This window comes from Pteropus medius, unplaced genomic scaffold, assembly GCF_902729225.1.
Source record: "Pteropus medius unplaced genomic scaffold, Ma_sr-lr_union100, whole genome shotgun sequence".
Classification (NCBI taxonomy): Eukaryota; Metazoa; Chordata; class Mammalia; order Chiroptera; family Pteropodidae; genus Pteropus; species Pteropus medius.
The window spans coordinates 10,130,728-10,155,793 of NW_024352787.1; the positions used below are offsets into that span (position 1 = coordinate 10,130,728).

General features: G+C 34.4%; 1 protein-coding gene across 1 annotated transcript in view; it reads right to left on the reverse strand.

Annotated features, from left to right (window-relative positions):
- The window catches only part of FBXL13 (F-box and leucine rich repeat protein 13), a 260,635-nt gene that overhangs the window by 64,189 nt on the left and 171,380 nt on the right, over positions 1-25,066 (reverse strand). The window contains exons 16-18 of the mRNA XM_039848951.1: positions 20,846-20,965; positions 19,960-20,086; positions 1,831-1,914 (exon numbers count right to left, since the gene is read on the reverse strand). Of these exons, the coding sequence (XP_039704885.1) occupies positions 1,831-1,914; positions 19,960-20,086; positions 20,846-20,965 (331 nt within the window). The remainder of the gene's footprint in view (positions 1-1,830; positions 1,915-19,959; positions 20,087-20,845; positions 20,966-25,066) is intronic.

Sequence of the window (25,066 nt, forward strand, 5' to 3'; positions counted from 1 at the left end):
GTCTTATATGGAAGTTATTTGTCCTCTCTGTGATCTTTGTTTTGAAGGATAGTGTTTGTTCTTTTTAACTCTTTATACAATTGCATATACTACTAAGCACATTTCTTAGGGACTTCTTAGAACCTTAGTACCCAGGGTTTGAAGTTGGGAGAAACTGACATTGCTTGGTAGGCATGGCTCTTAAAGATTTCTTAACAGTGTTACGTTTTCCCTTTAAGTATCATTACATTGTCCAGACACAATGAAATATAGCAAAAGTAATTTGAAAACAATTTTTCCCCACTAAGCCATGTTGTCAATCAATCATTTAAAATCGCAATTCTCCATTTCTATTCTTCATTTTTCATAAAACTATAGTTAGATTAGTTTATTGAGGAGGTACAGGACTGGAACAGTCATTTAAGCCCTCTGGGCCTTACTTTCCTCACCTGTAAAATTAGGGAGATGGTTTAGATGTTTCTAAGATTCCTTTAGCTCTAGAACTCTAGAATTTTATGCTAAAGTCTAGAGCTCCAGAGCACTATTTGACCTGGCACCCTCTATAGATCACCAGTTTATATAACAGTCTCCTATTAGTCATGATTGAATGTCTTGTAAAGTTCATTTCAAATCCATGGAAGACAACTTCAAGGTTGCCATGCTCTGTGGACGTCGCAACTATCACTTGCGTTATTTTTCCACTTGTAGGATAAATCTTTTTACTTCAGTAAGAGTTTTTTCTTCCTTCCTTCCTTCCTTTTCTTCCTTCTTTTCCTTTTCCTTTTCCTTCCTTTCCTTCCTTCCTTCCTTCTTCTTTTTCCTTTTTCCTTCTTCTTCCTTCCCTTCCTTCCTTCCTTCCTTCCTTCCTTTTCCTTCCTTCCTTCCTTCTTCCTTCCTTCTTCCTTCCTTCCTTTTTCCTTCCTTCTTCTTCTTCTTTTTCCTTTTTCCTTCTTCTTTTTCCTTCCTTCCTTTTCCTTCTTTTTCCTTCTTCGCCTATCTCTTGTTCTCTGTCTTCTTGTCTTCTTCATAAAAAGATGCCTTTCATTTTATCCTGAGAGCTATGCCATATAGGTAGGTTATGTGAACTTCAGATGACACTTGCGGGAGACTTCCACTTATTTAATGTTTCATGATTCCTTGTTATTATTCCTTGAATAAAGCATTTCCATGATTTACTAATAGGTAACCAGATTCTATCCTACTTCAATACATGTATGACACTTGATTCTGTTTTCTCTAAGCAGCACATTGAGATGTTTAATGTCATGTTGTAGCTTGCTCACAATATCTACCTTATGACTTCTTTTACTTCCCTCAATACCAGGTCTAAGAAATTTACCTTTCTCATTAATTCTTGAAGTACCAAATTGAACATGTAATCATTTATCCTATTCAATTACCTATCTCATGCTTTCCATTCTGGGAAGTATGCTGCTAATTGTGTTCGAGTAACTTAAGTTCCTAATTGTTAAGTATCTGGTATATTTTTCAATTTTCATGGTTAGATTATATAACATTTCTATATACAGATACCTTCTTACTTGATAAGACTTTACCATATTAAATTTCATCATTATCCAAGTAAAATGTCTACCTATCCCTAATTATCCCATGAGTCTAACACTGAGAAGGGAGAGAGTAGATGGGAAAATGAGAAAACAAATCCTCTCAGTCACTTAGGTGGCAGAGACCTGACTAAAGGCCAGGAGTTGATCTTGTCTCAACCAAGATCACATAAATGTTGTTATATTTCCAATACACATTTTTTTTCTACCGTGACATACAAAGTTTATTCAATTCGTGCTTAATTTTCAATCTAAATTCTTTAACAAAATGACTTAATTATCTTACCTGAATTCCAATATCGGTGATTTTGTAACACTCAGATAGAGAAAGGTCCTTTAATTTTCTATGTCTGGAAAGTATCATCAAACCCTAAAAATATTTAACATAAAGATCATTTTGTGATTCTAATTTAGTTACAATGTATATTTCCAATAAGATAACAACCATTTATAAAAACTAAAAAAAAGTTAGCTTCTGTCTTATCTTTCTTTATACTTAACAAATCATAAAATCACTTTGCTTAGGCAACATCATTAAACAAAATTTTCAAGTCATCTCCATCTAAAGTTTTACAAAACGTGTCACAATCTCAGACTCAGAAAACTCCTTATCTTGCTACTTGATTCCAGGGAAATGTTATCAGAATCAATATAAACAAATCTAGAGGACCCCTAAACATATAATTTTATTTTGAAGACACTTAATGTGGCTAATGAATCTATTTGTCAATAAATTCTTATTTTTGCCTAACCTAAAAATTTTTAAATCTTTAGCTCATTTTATTATGTTTAATTGCTGGAAAAGAGAGGAAACAAATCTTTATATAAGGCTCATAGACAGGTAAATATTCATCAATAATTCTCCACTTTTTCAGTTTAAAAGCCTTGTTTCTTTTTATTGAAAAAAAAGATCATCCTTTCAGCCCTTAAAATTTAAAATATTTTTTAAGTGTAGTTGATATATAATATTATATTAGTTTCAGATGTAAAATACAGTGATTCAACATTTATATACTTTACAATGTGATCACCATACTAAGTCTAGTAATCATCTGTCACCATGTAAACTTATCACAATAATATCAATTATATTCCTCCTCAACTTTTTCACTTATCCCCACCACACCCTTCCCCTCTGGCAACCATGAATTTGATCTCTATTTCTATGAGTCTTCTTTTGTTTTGTTTGTTCATTTTTGTTTTGGTTTGGTTTTAGATTCTAGATATAAATTAAACCATATGGCATTTGTCTTTGTCTGACTTATTTTACTTAATATTTTCAAAGTCCATCTGTGTTATTGCAAATGGCAAGATTTTGTTCTTTTTTATTGCTGCATAATATTCTATTGTGGTGAGTGTGTACATCTTCTTTATCTATTCATCGGTTGATGGACACCAAGGTTACTTTCATATCTTGACTATTATAAATAATGCTGCAGTGAAAATAAGGATGTATGTTTTTTTATGAATTAGTGTTTTCGTTTTCTTCAGATAAATACCCAAAAATGGAATTGCTGGGTCATAAAGTAGTTCTATTTTTAGTTTTTCTGAGGAATCTCCACACTCTTTTCCATAGCAGCTGTACTAATTTGCAATCCCACCAATAGTGGATGAGGGTTCCCTTTTCTCCACAAGCTTGCCAACATTTATTGTTTGTTTACTTTTTATAATAGCCATTCTGACAGGTGTGAGGTGATATCTGATTGTGGTTTTGTCTTGCTGTCCCATTTCTCAGTACCTTCCCCCCTAAAATGGTGTAACATTCAGATAACAATCTGACTAATGTGTCTTGTAGATGCCATTCTCCTGTTTGCATTTAGGATCATAGAGCTGGCTATGAGATGTGTTATATTCATACAATGAAATATTAAGGGAAAAATACCAAAAATAGTATATAAATTTCTCCTTTTAAAACTTTATTTGCAGGACTGGTTTACATTTTATTGATCCTAAACACATTTAGACCATATTTGAAAATGATTATGCAAATATATCTTGGTTTTTTTTCATATTAGGCCCTTTAATTTAAATCAAGGAAAAGAGTGCATGAAATTCTTCTTAATTGAATCCACTGTTTAAACTACAATTTATAATTTCATTTAATGGTTTTGTACACCACCCCAAAATAAAATCACTCTGTTAGTTATTTTAATTTTATTGCTAATGTGGATTCTTTTGTTATTATGTTTTCTGTCTTCTTGTTTCAAAACAAAGAATGACCAAGCCCTGTGGAGCCATCGCATGTGGTCTGGGTTCCAGATGTGGATGCTATTTTATTCATGTTAGAAGAATTGGATTTAGATATCCGAATTTGTGCCAATTGTTTGAATAAAAATATTAAGTAAGAGATGCAAGGCTTGTATCTTTGCCCTATACTTGATAATGGCTAAGTATGTTTTATTATGCTATGGGGAATTTGTCCCATGAAACTATCTCTGAAGGTTTCATCTTTTTTTACTTTTATGTAGCCAAATTAGAACTTTTTAAGTTCATCTGGAAATGAAGTACATTTGCTAATTATTAAATTTAACAGTCTATATTCTCTTTAACTCTTTACCCCAAAATACTAAAAATTAATATTAACTAATATTAAATAGAATACTATATTTTATCACCATAGTTGTTAATTAAAATGTATGACCTCAAAATTTAATTAATTAACATCATTAACCTTTAGGTAAATGCAAATCAACCACAACGAAATACCACTATAAACCTACTAGGATGGCTATAATTAAGAAGACAGATAATAAAAAGTGAAGAAATTAACACCCTCATCCACTGCTGATGAGAATGTAAAATGGTTCAGTCACTTTGGAAAATAGCCTGGCAGTTCTTCAAAAAGTTAAACATAGATTTACTATATAACTCAACAATTCCACTCCTAGGTATGGACCCAAGAGAAATGAAAATACATATCAACACAAAAGCTTGTACTCAAATGTTCCTAGCAACATTATTCAAAATAGAAAAAACATGAAATAAGCCAAATGTTTCAACTGGTGAAAGGATAAGTGAGATGTGTTATATTCATACAATGAAATATTATTTGTCGATAAAAAAGTACTGATGCCTACTACTTTGGATGAACATTTAAAACATTATGCTGAGTAAAAGAAGCTAGACATAGAAAGCTACATATTCTATGATTTCATTTATCTGAAAAGTCCAAAATAAACAAATATATAGAAAGAGAAAGCCGATTAGTGGTTGCCTATAGTGGGCTGGAAGGTAGGTCAGGGATAGGGAGTGACTACTTATGGGAAGGGGTTTCTTTTCAGAGTGATGAAAATGTTCTAGAATTGGATTGCGGTGATGACTGCACAACTTCATCAATATACTAAAACTATTGAGTTGGTACACTTTGAACTGATGAGTTTTATAGTATGTGAATTATATCTCAATAAAGATGTTTGTAAAAACTGAATTCATATAATAATTGTGTAACTATAAATTCGAAATATTTCCACAACATCCTTCAGTCTAAGATGAATACAGAAATTGCTCAGACCCAGATGGCCAATCTATTATTAGCAAGACAGGGAGCAAGATATGTCATCATCCTTATGTGCTGGACAAGTTATCATAAGGCCTTGCTGCTGTAAGTAAACACAACTTTGTAACTGAGTGGCAACAAATCTAAGCCAGCTGGAGGAGTCGAGGCCTCCACTAAAAACTGCTTCATGCTGCTTATGGGAGGCCAGCCTCTCTGAACAAGTGAAACACACTATTCTAGTCGACAGGATTTATTTTTTTAATAGCTTTCTGACTCAGAAGCTTTTCAGATTAATGACCTAAAGAATTTCAGAGCCAAATAGGTAAATGTTCTACTTGGCACCATGAGGTTCATAAATGCTCCAAATTAGGAGGTGTTCTCTGAAACAAGTAATGGTTCCAACGTTTTACAGACTTTATTTCATTATACCTTAGGAAGTCTTAAATCTCAGGTCTGGGCAAAATTAATTCATTTTTAATTCATCATTCATTTGATAAATATTTATTTAGCATGTATTATACAGATCAGGCTCTGGAATAGAAACTGGGAGTATAAAGGTCAATGAGGTACAGTATTTGCTCTCAAGAAGCCCACAGTCTAGCGTGGAACACAGACATGTACAAAAGATAATTATGACCCAGTGAAAGGTAAATATTGTGCACGTGGTGGTACCAAAGAGGGATGATGAGACCAGCTACCGTGGATTGGAAAAGACTACATGGAGGAGAATTGTGAGTGGGGAAGTATAAGTTACCAAGAAAACTATAAAGGGAAGGACATTCTACGCAGAAGGAACAGAATGTGCAAAAGCATTAAGATATGAAACAGTATGGCATGCATAGATTTATAATGGATTTTAAAAAATTATCTGAAGAGTTGGCCAAAGAATTTCCCTGAACTAGAAAACTGTGGGGTTTCATTTTCATTTTAATTTGATTAACACCTTGTTAGATGCTTGAGATAAAAGTCCTGGGGGTTGCCTGGTGCCAAGCTTTTACTTTTGGGAGGGACAGAGAGAGGAGGGTGAGAAGACAAGGCAAAAATAAGGAGGAATGAGGAACCAGCAAGATAAAGTGACTGGGCCTCAGTGGAGCAAAAGGCAGATGGATGCTTGCTTTTCAGGAAAGTTGTAACATTGTGAAAATTTAAAGCCTCCTTCATTTTCTTCAAAAGTCAGCCATACTCATGAATGCTTTACAGGAAAGGTTTTGATTTTAAATTGTCGTAGGGTAACACACAGAGGTCATATGAGGATGTGAGGCCCCAGGAATTCACAAGAATGCTATTGAGCACTTTATTCCTTCATAGGCCATGGAATTGAGGAACCTGAATCTGAGGGGTCCAGGAGTCCCTAGTAAGTGATTTATATTACAGTTCTGGTATCAGGTCCAATGAAGGGAATGTCAAGACATAAGACTGAAAAGGCAGACTTCTATTTCTGAAGAAGCTGGAAACATGGCAGAGTGAGAGACGTCTTAGATCTCTCCCCTTGAAACAACAATAAGCTGAAATCTAAAACTCAACTAAAAACACCAAAACTGCACACCAGCACGTCTGAGCATGGGATCTGCGCATAAGAGCTACCACAGGTCAGAACCCCGGGTGTCGGGAGGTGGACTCGGAGAAATAAAGAAGCTGCCTCTAGCAGCTGCTGGAGTTCCTTGCAGGAGGAGGGGAAGGGATAAAGGTGCGGCAACTTTCCTGATCAGCCTGCCTGGAAGTGCCAGAACTTCTAGCAGCTGGCAGCAGGGTCCAGTCATCAGGGCAGAAAGCAGAGAAGCGGGACAGGACAACAGTAGATTTTTACCAGCCCTGGTTGCAAAACCAAGGCTGAGCCGTAGCCCCCAACTTTCAACTCAGAGGGCCCCTCCCCCCATATTCTCTGAGACCGATCACCGCGGAACCCCAGAGGAATCTGAGCAAACACTACTGAAACTGTTGCTAACACTGACAGGGACTAAAACTGAGAGTATCAAGTGTGATTAAATATCTACAAGAAAATAAAAAAGATATTTAGGCTTTATATAAAGCAGGGATCCAAGTGGCTTAGACAACCTACTGGAAACCAAAAGAAAAGCGCCTTCTCTATAGCAGGCTAAAGAGAGACTTTTATATAATAAATCTTTCTGGAAAAACAACAGAATACATTCTCATTAACGCCCAGGCAGAGAAATAGTCCATTAAACACCATGAACAACCAAGGTGACAAGGCAGCTCAGAAAGAGAAAAATCTCCAGAAACTAAGCTTACACACATAGAAATATGTGACTTAAATAATAGTAAATTCAGCATGCTACTTCTGAAAAAACTCAGTGAGATCCAAAACAACTCAAATGAACAATATCAGGAATTGAAAAAACAACTAGATTAGCAGAGCAAGGAGATTGAAACCCTTAAAAGGAACCAAATAGAACTTCTGGAGATAAAGAACACACTGCAAGAGTTGAAAAATGAAATAGCGAGCTTGAGAAATAGTGTTGACCAAATGGAGGAAAGGATCAGTGATATCGAAGACAGAAATCTAGAAATAAAACAGAAGGAAGAAGAAAGAAACTGAAGAATGAAAATTAATCAAAGAGAAATACAAGAACTAGCTGATACCATCAGAGAGGAAACATAAGAATAATGGGCATTATCAAAGGCGAGGTAAAGGAGCAGCGACTAGAAAGCATTTTCAGACAATTCATTGATGAGAATGTTCCAAATCTAAAGAATGAGCTGGAGATCGGAATTCAAGAAGTCAACAGAACACCCAATTGTCTCAACCCAAAAAGGCCTTTACTGAGACACATTGTATTAAAGTTATCAAAAAATCTATGACAAAGACAGAATTCTCAGGGAAGCCAGGGAAAAGAAGATGGTAACATATAAAGGAAAACCCATTAGATTATCATCAGACTTCTCAGTGCAGACCTTGTACAAGCCAGAAAGGAATGGAATCAAATATTTAAACTATTAAGTGAAAAGAACTGCCAGCCTAGAATAATGTATCCAGCTAAGCTCTCCTTTAGATATGAAGGAGAAACTAAGACCTTTCCAGACATACAAAAATTGAGGGAATTCTCTACTACGAGGCCTGTACTACAGGAAATACTGAAAGGTGTCAGCTCATCTAAAATAAAATAACAAAACCAAAAAAAAAATACATAATTAGAAGTAAAGTGACTATCAGGCAAATAGAAGCAGAGGAGTGCAACCCTTACTAAGAACAGAGCATCATAAACAAATAATAAGAAGAGAATTGCTATAGCAAGATAGTAATGAACGTTCAGCATACATAGGAACTACTTGAGATAACAATGACTGAAAAAGGGAGGATTCAAAGATTCAAATTCTCAAAGGGGAAAGGAGATAAGGTACATGCAGAAGAAAGTGGATGACTGTATATATATATATATATATATATATATATATATATATATATATATATATATAAATATATATATATATATATAAACTATCTTTTTCATATTTGTAATGGTAACCACACACCAAAGATTCAGAACTGAAGTATATAACATAAAACAAGAAGAACCAGAGGCAAAATCCACAAAAGCCAACCAAAATAAAGAAAACAGAAACACATGGACAAGGAAGCAATGGAAACACCGAGCTACCAGAAAGCAAAAGATAAAATGGCTATAAGAAAACCTCATATTTCAATAATTTCCCTAAATTTTACCTAAATTTACCAATTATAAACATTTTGCCACATTCGCTTAATCGCTATAAGTATGTATGTGAACATACGTAGTTTTATTAATACATATGTATAAACATAGTTCTATATACTATACATAGTATATATATTTTAAATATATATACATTTCTCTGAAGCATTTGAAAATGTTCCAGATACTAAGATGCTTTATCCCTAAATATTCCCTAAATATGTATCTCTTTAGGAATAAGGACATTTTCCTATGTAACTATGTAGTATTATGTATATATGGTATTATGATACCTAAAATTAACCATAATATCATACTATTTAATATAAAGCCAATATTCAATTTTGTTTTTTTCCAGGACCCAGAGTTCATCATTGCATTTTGTTTTCATATCTTTTTCTTTTTTCTTTTTTTTTAATTTTGTCATTTCAGACATCGACTTTTAAAGATCCCAGGCCAACATTGCAAAAAATGTCCCCACGTTCTGGATTTGTCCGATTGTTCCTTATAATTAGATTCTAGATAAATATTTTTTGCAAGAATACTAAAACAAATCTCTCTTCCATGATTATGAGATAAGCCATTGTAAAGGAATAAAGAAAATATATTAATATGACAAATGATTAATAACTACATTATTCTAAGGAGTTTATGCAAATTGGAAGAATAACATATAACTGAGTGAAGAATTTGGATATAAAATTTAAATAAGTAGGAATACAATTGCAATAATAGAAAATATAGGGGAAAATTAATATTACTAGAGTTTTTTAAATGCAAATTAAAAAATAAAGTTTTAATTCTTATCTATTTTTCTCGAAATTAAAACAGCCAATATTGGTGAATGAATGTAAGGCTGCCATACTTATTTTATTGCTGATGGCAATAAAAATTGCTACAGCCCATTGGGAAACCAAGTGGCCCAAACAACAAAATGTTCTGCTTACAAAGATAGGGAGACTAGGGGCGGGGGGAATGATTTATAAAAACTTCAGGTCAGGCTGCTTGTCTTATTCCTGTTTTTAAACTAACACCTAGAATTGCTGCCTCAAATATAGGAGGAACCAGATGATTATGTATCAAAAGATAGAAGAAGAGAATGAAGAAAAGAAAGAATGAATAAATGAATGAAATTTCTCAATGTTTGTGAAAAATAATTTAAAATAACTTGGAAAAAAATACAAGAGTCCATTATTAAGTGTTTTTGTATATCAACGAAAAATTATATAAAATATTAAAACCATGCTTAATTCCTTTACACAGACCCACAACAGTTCTGGGGCAGTTTACTGTCTGTTCCAAACAAACTATAATACCATAAAAGCAGAAATATTCCAGCAAAATACTAAGCTATGAATGTTACTTTGAAAGGTATATATATAGATGAATAATTTTATTTTACAAAAATTTATAGAAACTTCTCTATCTTCATATCACTTGATCCATCTATGAGGTTTGACCTACCTGACAATCTGCTTTTCGAAACACCACCTCTCTTGGTTTCCATGACATCACTCTAAACTCTTTCCTCACCTACTTCTCTGCATGCTCATTTCACTTTCCTTTCTGGGTTTATCTACTGTTCCCTGGAGCTTTGAACTTGATCGTTCTTCTCCTTTGTTTCTCGTCCATGGCTTCATCTACTTCAAAATCTATCCATCCATCTCTAAATCTAGCCAAAATCTTTTTCCTGAGCTCCAGATCTTATTTTCTAATTGAAAATTAGACACTTGAATGTTCCATAAGCACCTCAAACTCAGTGCTGTTATTTTCAGAGGACTAGTATTCAAACTGGATACCCAAAAGTTTTAGTGAGTTATTTCTACTCTTTCTGCTAGCTTCAGTAAGTAGCCTGGCTAAAGGTGAATGGCTCATGATGGACTTTTAGTTGATTTATGTACATTGCTCCTTCCTCTGCATTTTGTAACTTCTATGGCCCTCTTTATGGGGCTAAGCTTTCATAACTGAGAAAACCAAAAATATAATCTATAGGACTTAGGATATTTGATATTTTAATACAGGATCTTAGAAAAAAACATTCTATGAAATAAGATGGAATAGGATGTCAAGGAATCTAAGCTGACTGAGAACTCCAATTATTGGGGGCTAGATTAAAGGAAATCTAAAAATAACAAAAAGTCTTTGACAGTCAGCAAACAAAAGAAGCCTCCTTAAAGTCTTCCTGATTTTTGAGGATAAAATGGGATGTAAATTGTGATAGAGAGGATAGAATTGGGGGAGGTTGTTGAAAATCCTTGTGTAAATTTTCTGCTTTTAGCAATTCTTGAATTGGAATATATCTAATTACTATGATTCCTTGCCAGACACACTGAGGAACAAATCAAAACAAAAATGAAGATTCTGAAAGTCAAATGGGTGTCTGTCTTTTCATTGTCACTCTGGATCAAAGGGGCCCATAGTGTGAGGAAATGTGTCCTGGTACTGGAATTAAACATGTCTAAAATGGAATTCAGCATCTTGTTTCTAAATCCTAATCCCTCTCTTAGGCTCCTTTCCTGGTTAGTAGTATCACTATGTCCACAACTGACCAAATAAAAACCTGGGCATTGTCTATGTCTCCTCCACTTCTCTCTGCTCTCCATACTGAGCCAGTCAATCATCAAATCCTATCTATACTACTTCCTAAATATCTCCCATACATATCCCTTCTGCTATTGCTATCAAAACCTCATTATTTCTAGCTCCCATTGCCATAGCTCACCCTTTCTTACATAGCCTCATCTCCTGCTACATCCTCTATCTTCTTAGGTCATGCTCTCACAATGTGAAGTCACCTGTAGATCTTCCAACACATGACTTTCTCTCATGACTCCATGCCTTCCCACCTCCTTCTTCCTCCACTGAAAATATCTTCTTTTTTATCTCAAAAATAACCCACTGAAACTTTTAATTGCACCTTAAAAGCCGAAACGACTTGTTTGAATTCCACAGAGACGTTAGAGATATAAGCACTCACTTTCTAACTCCATCATGGTGCCAACATGTAGCATATGTGCCAAGATGAACAGATCTCCATCACAGCAAATAGACCTCATTGTGTCATAATCTGAATTAACATTGCTAAGATGTATTGAATGCTTCCCATGTGCCAGACACTGTGTTAAGCACTTTATATTCATTGTGTTATTTAATCCTCACGGCACTATGAGGAAGGTAATATTATAATGTGTTCTACAAAGAGGGAAAATGGAGGCACAGAGAGGTTAAATAACTTTCCCAAGGCCTCATAGTATGGTGGAACCAGCCGGGATGTGAATCCACACTCTGAACTCATGCTTTTAGTAACTTTTGACCATGTGGTGTTACTTTTGTTGTTTTGGCACTAGACTTGAGACCAGTACTATGGCAGTAAATTTAGTATTCTTAGAACCTAGTATAGTGTTTGACACACATTTGACAATGAATCAATATTTGTGAATGAATGAGTAGACTATAAAATTATCTGTTTTATTTAATCAATTTTCTGTTATTTTGCTGGCATATTCTCAGAATCCTTAGATGGAATATTTCCCTTTATAATTATGTGAATCCGTGTTTATAACTCACATGTTTCTTTCTGAAAGATTTGCTCTGTTTGCTGCTGCCTACCACATTCATTTCTGAATAAAGAATGAAAGTTCTACTTGGAAATATGTTTTATCTCAATTAACACATCCTCTTTCTAAAACTACTGATAACACTATCTTGTACGATGTCCTTAAAAATATATTTTAACCTCACAAGTGATATTCTCTTTTATAGTCTGGTTAGCAATTACAATTTTATTAAAAATTTTACTTTTCAATTATCTTTATTTCTACTTAACTTGCTAGCATGAATTTTGTAATTATATTTCTTTTTTAAATATATCAACCTCTCTGACCTAATTTACTGACCTACAAGTCTAAAGGAAAGCAGGCTTCGGTCAACATAAAGAAATAGAGTCTTTATCGATTTATGAAGGGAAGGAAAATCAGCACCTCCATTACCTGAAAATAGAGCAACTTCCCTTGAGACTGTTTGCCTCCTACCTGGTGGAGGTTGAGAGGAGGGTTATGCCACCAAAGAGTCTCCTTGAGGGAAGTGACAAACTTAAATAGGTTACTTCTTGAAATATTTTAGTATGTATTTTGCTAGAAACGGGAGACAATTGACTGTAACCTCTGTAAGGGAAAACCACTATTGCTGGTGATGGGACCAGCAAATTCATACAAGGCCACTAGCTGAGGAGAAGGGCCTGGAAAGGACTAAGGAGAGGTCCAGCTTCATATGAAAAAGTATAATAGGGCAGACTTCTAGTTATGGGCAAATCCATTTGTCTCTGAGTTACCCTACTTCCTTTTAATTCCTATTCTTGCTATTTTTTAAATCCCAAGTGATTTCATGTTTCCTGCTTGAGCAGTTTTGCTTCACTGAACTTCAGGCTTTATTTGTGTGTGTGTTCCATGCAGATGGGTGGTCTCTTGAAAGTGTATCATCAGATTAAGACATGCAGCTGTAAGTACTCCCACTCCAGCTCAGAGCATAGCAAAATTTAAAGAAGCCTTAAGTGTTTGGTTGAGAGGAAGGAAATGGTACCAGATCCACTCATTAACTTACTCCCTAACTCACTGATCAAATATTTTATGTGCCTCTTACATACTAGGCATTATGATAGGCACCCCAAAATGGGATAATCCAGCCTCTGCCCTCAAGGAGTATAGAGTGCTATACAGAGACAGCCACGGAACAAATATTAAAATATAACGAGCTGATTGCTTTAGTGGAGGCATTATAAAGTACAGTGGAAACACAAGACAGGGAAATCCTAAGCCTGCCTGGGAATTTCAGATCTTTACACGGCTGAAATTTGAGGAAGAAAGGGAGTGGGTGTTTCAGACAGAGAGAATAACTTGCAGAGATGAGAAGGCAAGGGGAGCATGACATATTTGAGAAACTGTAGAAGAGTCAGTTTTGTGTGTCTGGAGCTGAAGGTAAAAGATGGGAATCACCTGGAAGTGAGGCTATAAAGGTAGGCAGGTGCCACCTCAGGAAGAACTTGGTCCTCCACACTAGATTATTTAGACTTTATATTGTTATAGTATGAGGATCCTGAAGTAATCTAAGCAAGGAAGTGACAGGTTCAGTTTTGCATGCTGGAAGATCACGTTACAGCAGAATGGAGAATAGATTTGAGAACAGTGATATTTAAGGTATGAGAGGTTAGTAAGAAGAAATAGTGCTTGAACTATGGCAGTGGCAGGAGGGATAAAGACGAAGGAGGAGAACAGATATGAGAAATATTTAGACTACACCTGTGATTATTAAAGTTCTCACATTAGCTTCTATCTATTCTAGTATATTAGTCATAAATTGTTTTTGGCTAGAAATATCTGAAACTAAATGAACTTATAACATAGATAATTAAAATTAACATGGATATCACATGATAATATTCAATTAGGATTGTTTTTTGCAATTCAATTTGAAAATAATTTCTGTGTTATAAATAATTCAAGAGCCATTACTATTGTGAGCCATTTAAAAAGATAACACCCTTCTAGGCAGCTATGCTGTTATGTAGCAAAGATAAGATTATAGTACATTAGGAGCTAAAGAATGCTTACTTATTTAGAAAAACATCTAGAGACATTAATGTCACCGTGTGATTTATGTTTTCTCAAAGAAAGAATGCATCAATAAAATAAAACCTATTGATATTGTTGTGAAATGATCTAGATTGAGAAGTGTGAATTTCTGATAATTATGGACAGCATGACAAATGTTTATTATAGATAAAATTATGTCAAAAATATCTTAAAAGGCACTATTAGTTTATGTCAAGATGCTTTAGCTATTGTCATGATCATCAGTAATTGCTTGCTCAGCATCTCCATACTCAGGCACATGAAGAATGGAAAGACAAGCATCCCAGACAGAAGGTAAAACATGTATAAAGGTCCTGAGGTAGGAAAGGATTTGGCTTGTTTGAGGAGCTAAGAGCAGGCAGCGGAAGAAAGGGAAGGAAGGAAACTGGAGCATGAGATGATATCAGAGGGGTAGGCAGAGATCTGTTTAATTAATGGTAAATGTTCTTTTAAATTTTGGTCTTTCTCTGATTTAATTTCTCTTTCCTATTAGAAACTGTTGGTTATTCCCTCACCACTCCACAAATAACTACACTCACCTGGTACCTCACAACATTTTCACCTTCTTTCTTTATTGTCCTTAGATTCATCATCTTCTTCCCACTCCTTAAATATTGGTATTCCATTGTGTTCTTGCTGGGTGCACATATCTCCTCACTCCCCACATTCTTTCTGAAGATCTTAGCCATATTTAAATCTCCCTGCTAACGACTCCCATATCTGAATCTCCCTTCAGTATCTCTCTCCCTAGCCTTTGGCCTAAATATTCCACACACTCCAATTCAGTCTGATAAAACTGAAATCACCTTTCCCTCAGAACCTGTTACTTTTCTTACATTACCTAACTTTTTTGAGGTAGGACCTCCATCCACCCAAAGTCATATTTTTGGAATCTTTCTTATTCCTCCATCCCCAGTCCTATGTTGTCATCTTCCACAATGAATTAATCACCAAATTCTTTCAGTTTTACCTCCTAAATATTCTTGAGTATGTTCTTTCCATGCTAGTTCTGGCCTTTACCTAGTTCAAGAACTTATCTCTTTGTTTAACTACTAAAATACCTCCCACTGGTCCCTCTGCCTCAAGTGTTTCTCCTCTCCAGTCTATCCTCAGAGAACAACCCAATAATCTATCTATAATGGGAGGCTGACTATGACTGTGACTTCTCTACTAAGTGCTGCCTCATCATTCATTTATTCAAGTCCTAGCTCCTTGGCATAGTGTAAAATTCTCTCAGTGACATCTTCTTTCATAGTATATTCTAGTAGTACTAAGCTACATGAAGGTCCTTAAACAAGCATGCTTTTGCGTGCTTCTGTGTTGGCCAGATTGAGTTAAGATAGCCTTTCCTCTGCTTTCTCTATCACTGTACCTGCCGCATCATATTTAAATTACCCATGCTTACTCTTCCAAATTGGGCTGCAGAGAACAGGTCTTACTCGCATTTGGTAACCCTAGGACTCATTTTGTTCCTTCATTCAATGAATATTTATCAAGTGTCTACTACCCCCCAGGGCCCTGAGAAAACAGCAGTGAACAAAACAAAGTCTCAGTCTCCATGGATCTCACATCCTAGTGAGGGAACTCCAGAAGACTGCTGACATCATAGTCACTCAAGATCCAGTACTCATAGTGAAAATTTTTGAATATCAGGCAAATGAAAATCTTCTTAAACCACTATCTAAGCACACTGTCTGGAACATCACTCTGACTCATTTTTCCTTTAAACAAAAAATATGGCGGTGACCAAGGCAACTCAAGCAACAGATTAAACTGCTTTAATTGTGGATCCTGTGGTCTTTAGTAAATGATAATTCTCCTAACTGGTGGAAACATTTTCCCATGTAAATGGAGATATAACCTCATATTCAAATAATCCTGTGGGGTAGGAAGGGAATGAATGACATTCCATTTAATTAGACATTAAGAAAAGCTATAGAAGATTAAAGAATTTGAAAGATATTTTAAGATACCATCATATTAGTAATCTATTTCCCTCACTTATAAATACTGTCTCTTTATATTAGGAGAGAAAAATCGATGTAGTTCATCTTTCCCTAAAATTTGCTAATTAGATAACTTATTAAACATGGATGATACAATACATTATTTTCTAGAAAGGAATTTCTGAGGACAATAAAATTACTATAAGAAGTATACAGAGGATGAAATAACTGTGTTCTCCTCTTTGCTTACCCCATTTAAATTAGCTCTCTCAATTCAACATATTTCTAGATTTCTAAATATCTGTTTTCTGCCTTTGCTAAGTAATTGCCTCATGAGTTTCCATGATTTTCAGAATGCAATGCCCCTTCACAATCTGCAAACCTAAAAAGTTCTTATATCTCTGAGGAGTGAATTTTGCTGATTTCCCTGCTCCTCCTGCTGTGGAAAGGACATGGATTAGTAAGAGACACAGATGTTTAAGGACATGGATTAGTAAGAGACACAGAGGCTTAAGCCAAAAATCTGACGTCATTCCTGATTCTCTCCCTCTTGTCTTTACCCCAATAATTAGCCTATCTCTATCTCCTATTGATTCTTCCTCCTAAATGTCTCTCAAATCTGCTAACTGCTCTTGCCATTTCCCTGGCTCTAGCCCTAATGCAGACCCTTATAACTTTTCACTTGGATTTCTGTTTCACAGTCAGTCACTGATTCATCTATTATTACCATGTCTATTTAGCAGACAGAGTGATCTTTTTAAAATGCTGATGTGACCATGTCTATCTAATTAATAGTAAAGAATGTCCTTTCATTGCCAAAAGGGCAGAGAATAAATTCCTCAGTGTGGCTTTTGGGCCCCTCATGACCTGGCCCCTGCCTACCTCTCAAACATCATCTCTCACCACTCTCCTCATGTTCAAGCCATCTCCAAATGTGCAGATTTCCTTGATGCCACCATAGTTCTAAACCTCTGTATCTTTGTTCAGGCTATTTATTTGGTTCTTCTCATACCTATTTTCCTTCTGTTGGAAAAGGTCAGGTCTTCCCTGACTCTCTGAGCTAGGTTAAGTTTCTCTTCTCTTTGTGTCCCACATTCATCACACTTTGTAACTACTTGTCCCATTACTGTCTTCCACTAGAATGTAAGTGCTAAGAAGAGGGGCCATGTTTGTTTTGTTCACTCCAGCATCCCCAGCATCCACAAGCTCAGGTAGTCAAAATAAATATTTGCTAACTAAATGAGTAGTGTGATTGGGACTGAAAACTTACTATTGAAAATAATTGAAAGTGAACATAATTATAAGAAAACATAGGAAACTTTTTTTTCAAAGGCACAACTAGTCACATTCAATCTACGGTGAATATTTGTAACATTCCAGAGTTTAAATCCTGAATGCTAAGTCTGTAGTCAAATTGCACTTCATCAGACCTACAATTTAGGCATGGTGTTTAGCTGCCCAAGTTGACATCTGGGTGACTCATTTTAATTTGACTGTTTGAGGTTAGCTTCCACAGCTGTTATAGTACTGTATTATCAATCACTTGTCTTTCGGATCAGAGTTTAACTGATTTGGAGGAAGAAAACAACAATCTTCAAAAGACTTATTTTTCAATCTTCCAGGAGGAAACAACTAGTATTCTTCCCCTACATGTCCATATACAGCTCTCAGATTGTGAATATTCTTTACAAAAAAAAAAAAATGAAAATGAAAACAATGAATGGTACTTGAAGGTATGTTTCTATGTTTTTAATTTGTCCTCAGTATATAAAATTTCAATATATGGTCTTTAAAAATAAAAACTGAGTTTTCCTCCAAAGCTAAAAACTAAGATAGAGCATTTAAGCCTCATTCCCTTCATTCAACAAATGTTCACCAGACACTGCAGGCTTGTGGTCAGTGCTGTGGTAGAATTATATTTTGATGTGTTTTATAACGTGCTTTAATCCTCTACTTTTCGTTACCCTGTGACCCTTCAGACAACAGCTGGGCATTCTACTTGTATGTGTCAGGGAAGGGTTTTTACAGAACACGGAAGGAAAAAAAAAACCTTTCTCTAAGCTTTTATGGCTTTTAAGCTTCAAATCCTAAACTCTGAAAGACTTGGGGCATAACATTTTTAAAAACCATGTAATTGGTTGAAACATTTCCACTCCCAGATTAGATAAGAATCTACGCCTAAAGAAAAGAGGAGGGGGTAATAAAGGGGAAAGGTAAAGAGAAGGGAGGAGACGAAAGGAGGAGAGGAAAGAAATGTAGAGGAGAAGAGAGAGTCAGGGAAGCAAAAGAATGATATGCTGTATGATCCCCCATACAGGGACCCTGTTTTGGATCTCCCTGGACTCTATTTAGCTGGAGAGAAAGTTGGAACCTCCTGACAGGTTTGGAGATCTAAGTAAATGAGAACCAATCTCACCTTTCTCTTGTAGGGTTGTGAGAAGCAACAAGGTATCAGAGTTTTTCTGTGCTCATATTGTATTAGCTCTAATGAGGAAAACAGAAATAACTCTATTTAAAACTGAGGAAATTTCATTTTGACAAGGAATTGACTACGGAGATGGTAAAGAAACTGAGAAGCCAAAGGAGTCACGACACAGTCTAGAGATTAGCACTAGCAGGAAACTGCTACTAATCCTATGTTGGAAGGACTAGAGGGAAAGATGGTGTTATTGGAGCCCAGGGGCCAAGCTCATCCTGGGAAGCTGGAACCACGGCAGGCCTGAGAAGAGGAACTACATTACAAAGGAAATGCAGCTGCTGATTATGATACAAAGAGAGGTAGAAGAAAACCCTGGTCTCTTCCTCCTTTTGACCCCTCCGTCTGTTTACAAATGCCTTAAAAGCACCAAACCCAACTGGTACTTTGTAGCAGAGTGCGAGAAAGGTTAAGCAGGAGTCTCAGGGCAAATAAACCCAAATACCAGAGCAGGAAAATGTTTGCTAAAGATGTCTAGGGCTATGCATTTAAGACATCCTCACACAGTTCTCATCTCCCAGCATGACCCAGAAGAGCCCAGAAGAAGGCATATAAGACAAAAGAGCCTGAAGAATTGAAGGGGGCTTGATGCTGGGACAACGGCCCATTAAAATCTTTCAGAAACATGGCAAATCTTTCCAGATTTACCTTCCTTTTGATGAGTAAATGGAGTAGTGCTGGAGTGATAGGATGGATGTGACCTGAGTTTCAACATTAATGAGTAGCAAGGCAGCTTTCAGAAACTCATTAGTTCCTTAAAATGTATCCTTTTGTAGATTTGATGAGGCCATTTCCAGACTTCAGTTTTGAACTAAAGATTTAGATCTCAAGGCACTCAGTCTTACAGAAGAACGTGTAATCCACAAGAAAAATATACTTGAGCCATCTAAAATATGTTATTTCCATATTGACCAAATTTCAATTATGAAAAAACTTCAGATCTATCATGTAACACTCTAATCTGTCAGGACTTTACTTGTAATACTGTAGTTTGCCATTTTTTAAAAGAGAAAAAAAGACCATTAAATTACAAATAACCTCATCTATCACTATTCCAGAAACGATATTTTTAAACTTACATTTTAGGTCTAATAGTTTAATAAAAATAATTCTTGATCTCCCCATTGTTTACAAAATAGAACATGTTTATATTACAGAAAATAAAAGTTATTGAACTGTTTTAAACATTTTTTTTTTACCTCATTAGAGATTTCTGTTCCAGAGAGATCTACTGATACCAAGTTAGGGATGTTTACAATATATTCAATTCCTAGGTCAGTCAAATGTTCACAATTTCGTAAACTCAAGTAGTTTAAATTAGGGCAGCTGAAAGAAACAGCATGAAAAATTAATTTTAGCTTTTAATTACACTGCCAGTATCAATTTCTTCACATAAAAACTATCTGAGAAAGCAAATGGTATTAAAGCAAGGATTTTCCTTTTCTCAACATGAAAGTAAGCTTAAAAGTAGAAAATAATTTGTCATTACAAAGTTGGATGGAGGTTGGTTATTACATAAAACATTCTTTCTGTGATTCTGTTTCATATTGCAATTTCTAATAAGAAAAAATATATCAAATGCATACAAAGAGTTATCATGTAAGTACCACAATGAATGACCCTAAAAGTGCAAAGTTAGGTTTTACACTTACCCCCTACAAGTTTGCTATAGGAATTGGGCTTGACCCTTAGTGTACACAAGACCTCTGACAAGTAAGGAGAATTACGAATAAACCTACCAGCTAGAACATTCCTTGAGAAATGCTGGAGTAAAAGTTTCCATAGAGATAATATCCTTGAAAAGTACAGAGAAATCACTCCTGCCTAGATATTCACAACTTCATGAATGACTCCATTCCAAACTTTCTCTAAGGTGAAATTAATAAGAAACATCTCATATATAATCAAAAGATTAGTTTAATCTATGACTTCAATGTCTTTTATTTGGCTCCACCGAGTATTGGACCAGCTTCTGGTCATTCCTGATATTTTCCAAATGGCTTCGAAGGTCTATCTCTGATCTCTCCTGTTAGCAGATATACAATTACTAATGATGTGATGTAAAATATTATGGTTTTATCATACCGCTCTGATAGTTTCACAATAGAAGCATCACCCAGGTTGATACAATTACTTAAATTTAGCTCTCTTATCCTTGTGCTCACGGGACCATCAAGAAATTGCTTTAGTCCTGTATCACCAATTCTGTAGGAAAGAGTAAAAAAAGTTTTATATAAGATTTGATATGTAAGTATATAGAATAATATTTAAATAATAGTTACTATACCCAATATATTCCAAAATAGCAAGATACCTTTATATTAGTATTTTTAAAACATTTTGAAACCAAATTTGATTATGTGGCTTTTAGTTGAATTTTTTAAAATTTAAACGATAGTAATGGGAGAAGTATTAAAAATGCTACTCCTGTTCATTTGTTCATTTAATTAGGTGGCATAATTATTATAATTATTAAGAAGATAAATGATCCTTAAGGTCTCTTTCTCTTGAGCTAATAAGTGATCAAGTTAAGCAATCCCTAATATAATCTCCTGCAAAAGAAAAAGACCAAAACTTAGGAGAGGAAGAACCAAGACTAACAGTCAAACTACTGCCAGAATCTTGGAGGAATTTGCACTAAATACAAGGTTAATTTACTTGGACTGGAAACCCAATTAGTGACCTATGGATCTTTTCCTTTTGAAGCAGAGAAAACCTTAACCTCAGTCTTCCTACACTCTCTCCCTAATCAGAGACACCTGCATATCAGTGCCATCCCCCAACAGTGTAGGTAGGTCCTGCTTTATAAATGGTTAGAGGTCTGTTTGCTCCATCAGTTCCTTGTCTGATATTGGAACCTTCATTTCTAATTCCATCCGGAGACCACGAATTCTGTCTTTCAAAAAAAGCATTTCAGAAAATAAAGCAGGACTGGAGGTTGCACATTGCATCCTAAGAGAGGCAGTTTTCACATACAACAGCCCTACAGGTGGGTATACAAATGGGAAGAGCCTTGGGCATAGTAAGTGCGGATTGCTGACATCTTTTATACCCTCTACTTGATCAGATTTGTAAATAACTGAGCAATACATACAGGAAGAAGTGGGCCATAGTGTATGGATGCTTGCTGTGCCCATCAACTCACTTTCCATCCCTAATGAGAGAAGAACTGTGCCAACACCTGAGAAAGCAATTAAGAGCCTTGTGGGGGCAAGGGAGTGGGAGGGGCACAAGGAGGAAGGGAGTCCAAACACCAACTGATCGATTCATCTATTGGCAAACACCAGGGCAGGAGTATTCATTGAAAGATATTTTCACTAACAAGAAAATAAAATACAGGATGGGATTTGTAAGACTTGAGAAAGCATACTTCTGAAAATGATTTTAAAAAGAAAATGCAAAAATATTAGAACATGTTGGACAGTGTGAAAGAGGAGTAAGAATTAATAAGAAGCGACCTGGCTGAAACAAAAATATAGTCTAGGATGCATTCTGAAACGAAAAGATGGCCACTTGAGATAAGAACATATGGCAAAGAAACTAAAAATTCAGTGATAAGAATAATAACCTAATTTAAAGCATCAAAACCAAAATTGACCCTTTTAAAAATTAAATTAGTAAATAAAAAGCATATTTGGAAAATTCTTTTAGAATGCAAAAATAATGAGAAAAAAGAACTAGAAATATATGAAATTAAAAGATAAAGAATCGGGGTTCTATTCTTAAGAGGATTCTTGACAAAGATACAAAAATAAATAAAAATAAAGTAATAATCGGAGATATATAAAAGCTTTTAAAATAGCAAAGCATTATCCATACATTAAAAAAAGGAAAACAAATAAAAACAAAAAGGTAAAAAATAAGTACAAATAATAGAATACATAGAATAAGCAAAAGAAGGCCAACTATATCAGTTTTATAATAACAATAAATATAAAGTTGAAAATATTCCTTTTTAAAAGACAGATTCTCAAATTGGTTTAACAAATAAAGTCAAAATTACAAGTAATCTATAAGAAACATATTTAAATTAAAATGACAATAAAAACAAAAGAAATTATGAAGGTGTATTAGGCAAATGTAAGTAAAATGAATACAGGTGTGGCAATTTTACATTGAGTCAAAATACTATGATAGGAAAAGTATTAAACAAGACCAACGGTAATTTTATATTGATTACAGGTACCACCCACAATGAAGATAATATAATTGGGTATAGAATCTTGAGATCATATTCTTTCCCTCTTTTACTCTATGTACAGTAAAATGGTGTAATAATGTAGCAATATAAAAATATATGTGTGTATCTGTGTGTAGATTTCCTCTGTAATAGAAATATCAAACATATTTATAATATAAAAATATAAACTAAAATAATGTAAATATCAAATATAAATATATTTTCTGTTACAGAGAAGAAATCCAAGGTCAGTCTAATTTTTGATTATTTTATTTTATTTTATTTTTTTCTGGAGTGTCCTGTGTAAGGCATACACACTACCTTGAGTTTGAATTTGTTTATTTTATTTTGATTACTAGTCAGATAGGTTTTTACCCTCTCCGACATATATATTTCTCTCCTTTATCTTTTTAAATGAGAAATCTGATATTTATTAATATCCAAACATCCATATTCATTATTATAATGATCAGTATTTCCAAAGTTGTTTTTTTTAATGGTGTATTAAAAAACATAAAGATAGGATTAATGAGCAGAATTTTCTTTGGTACTGATTTTTAATAAAACTCAGATGTTTGCCATTGAGTAGTGTGGATGATTGTTTTCTTAAAATCAATTATCTCATTCTCATATATTTTCACAGAATTAATGATTGTTTGATCTGTGTAGTAATCATTTAGATAATAGAATGATGTAGTGTCATGAACACTCAAATGACTTTATCCATTTTTTATAGCATTGATAAAATGTAAAGAGTATAGTAAGATAGAGGAATTTAAGCCTTTGTGTAAAAAAAGCATTGCCTTAAAAAACTTCAATTTATTGCCTATATTTTTATTAAAGATATAAAATTCCTTACTATTTCACATAAGTTTCTTAACTTTCTTATTTAAGTATTTCACAAAGTTTAGCTTATCTGTGCTAAGCATAGTAATATAAATATTAGAATTGCTTTATATAAATTATAAAAATATACAGCATGAATTTTAAATCTTTTAAATTACATAATACCTTTTCAATTATAGATGTATAACCAAAAATAACTTTTGGTAATTTTAGCCATGAATTTTTATGCAACATATAATATAGCATAAATATAAAATAAAGCAAAAGTAATTAGAAATTCAAAAAGAACATAATTAAGACACAATTTGGTGGTAGACTCAGCTTTTGACAAACAAAAAAAGGGACATAAAAATTTGACTAATGTAATTAATGTATAATTAAGTTCCATGGAATATTTAAAAACATTAACATGCTAAGTGAAATAAGTCACATAAAGATAAATACCATATCATTTCATTTATATGTAGAATCTAAGGAACAAAAAGAATTAACTAGTCAAAAATAGACTCACAAATAAAGAGGACAATCTAGGAGGAGAACTTGGGGGCTGGGAGAATGGAGTGAAGGATTAAAGAAGTACAAATTAAGTGTTGATAAATGGTCACGGGGATGAGGAACATGGCATAGGGAATGCAGTTAGCATTAATGTAATGGCTAGGTGGAGAGCCAGAGGAGAGTCAGGGAGATCATTTTATAAACTATATAAATGTCTAGCCAACAAACTATATACTTGAAACTAATAATAAAATAAAATTTAAAAAATATATTAACATGCTAAACTACACAACAATCATCGTTCCTACCACCTTTACGCCTAAATAAAAAGATCTCAATTCCAAAAGACAGAAATTGCATGGGCCATAATTTTGTGCCATGATGACATAAAACTAAAAATTAATAACAAAATGATAACTAGAAAGAAACTACTTAAAATTAGAATTCATTTTTAATAAATAATTCTTAGATAAAGAGAAAATCAGATAAGTATTATAAAACTATATATAGTTTCAGTTCCAGTCAAGATGGAAGAGTACGTAAATGCTGTGCTTACCTCCTCTAATGACCACCTCAAAATTACAACTAAACTACAGAACAACCATCATTGAGAACTGCCAAAATATCTTTAACTAAAGATACACAGAAGAAGCCACCTGGAGATTGGTAGGAAAGGTGAAGAGATTGTCCATGCTGGCCCCACACCCACATGTAGCAGTTAAAAATCAGAAGAAATATCTCAGCTGCAGAGGTTCTGAGGAGCAAGGGTCCCAACCCCAAACACC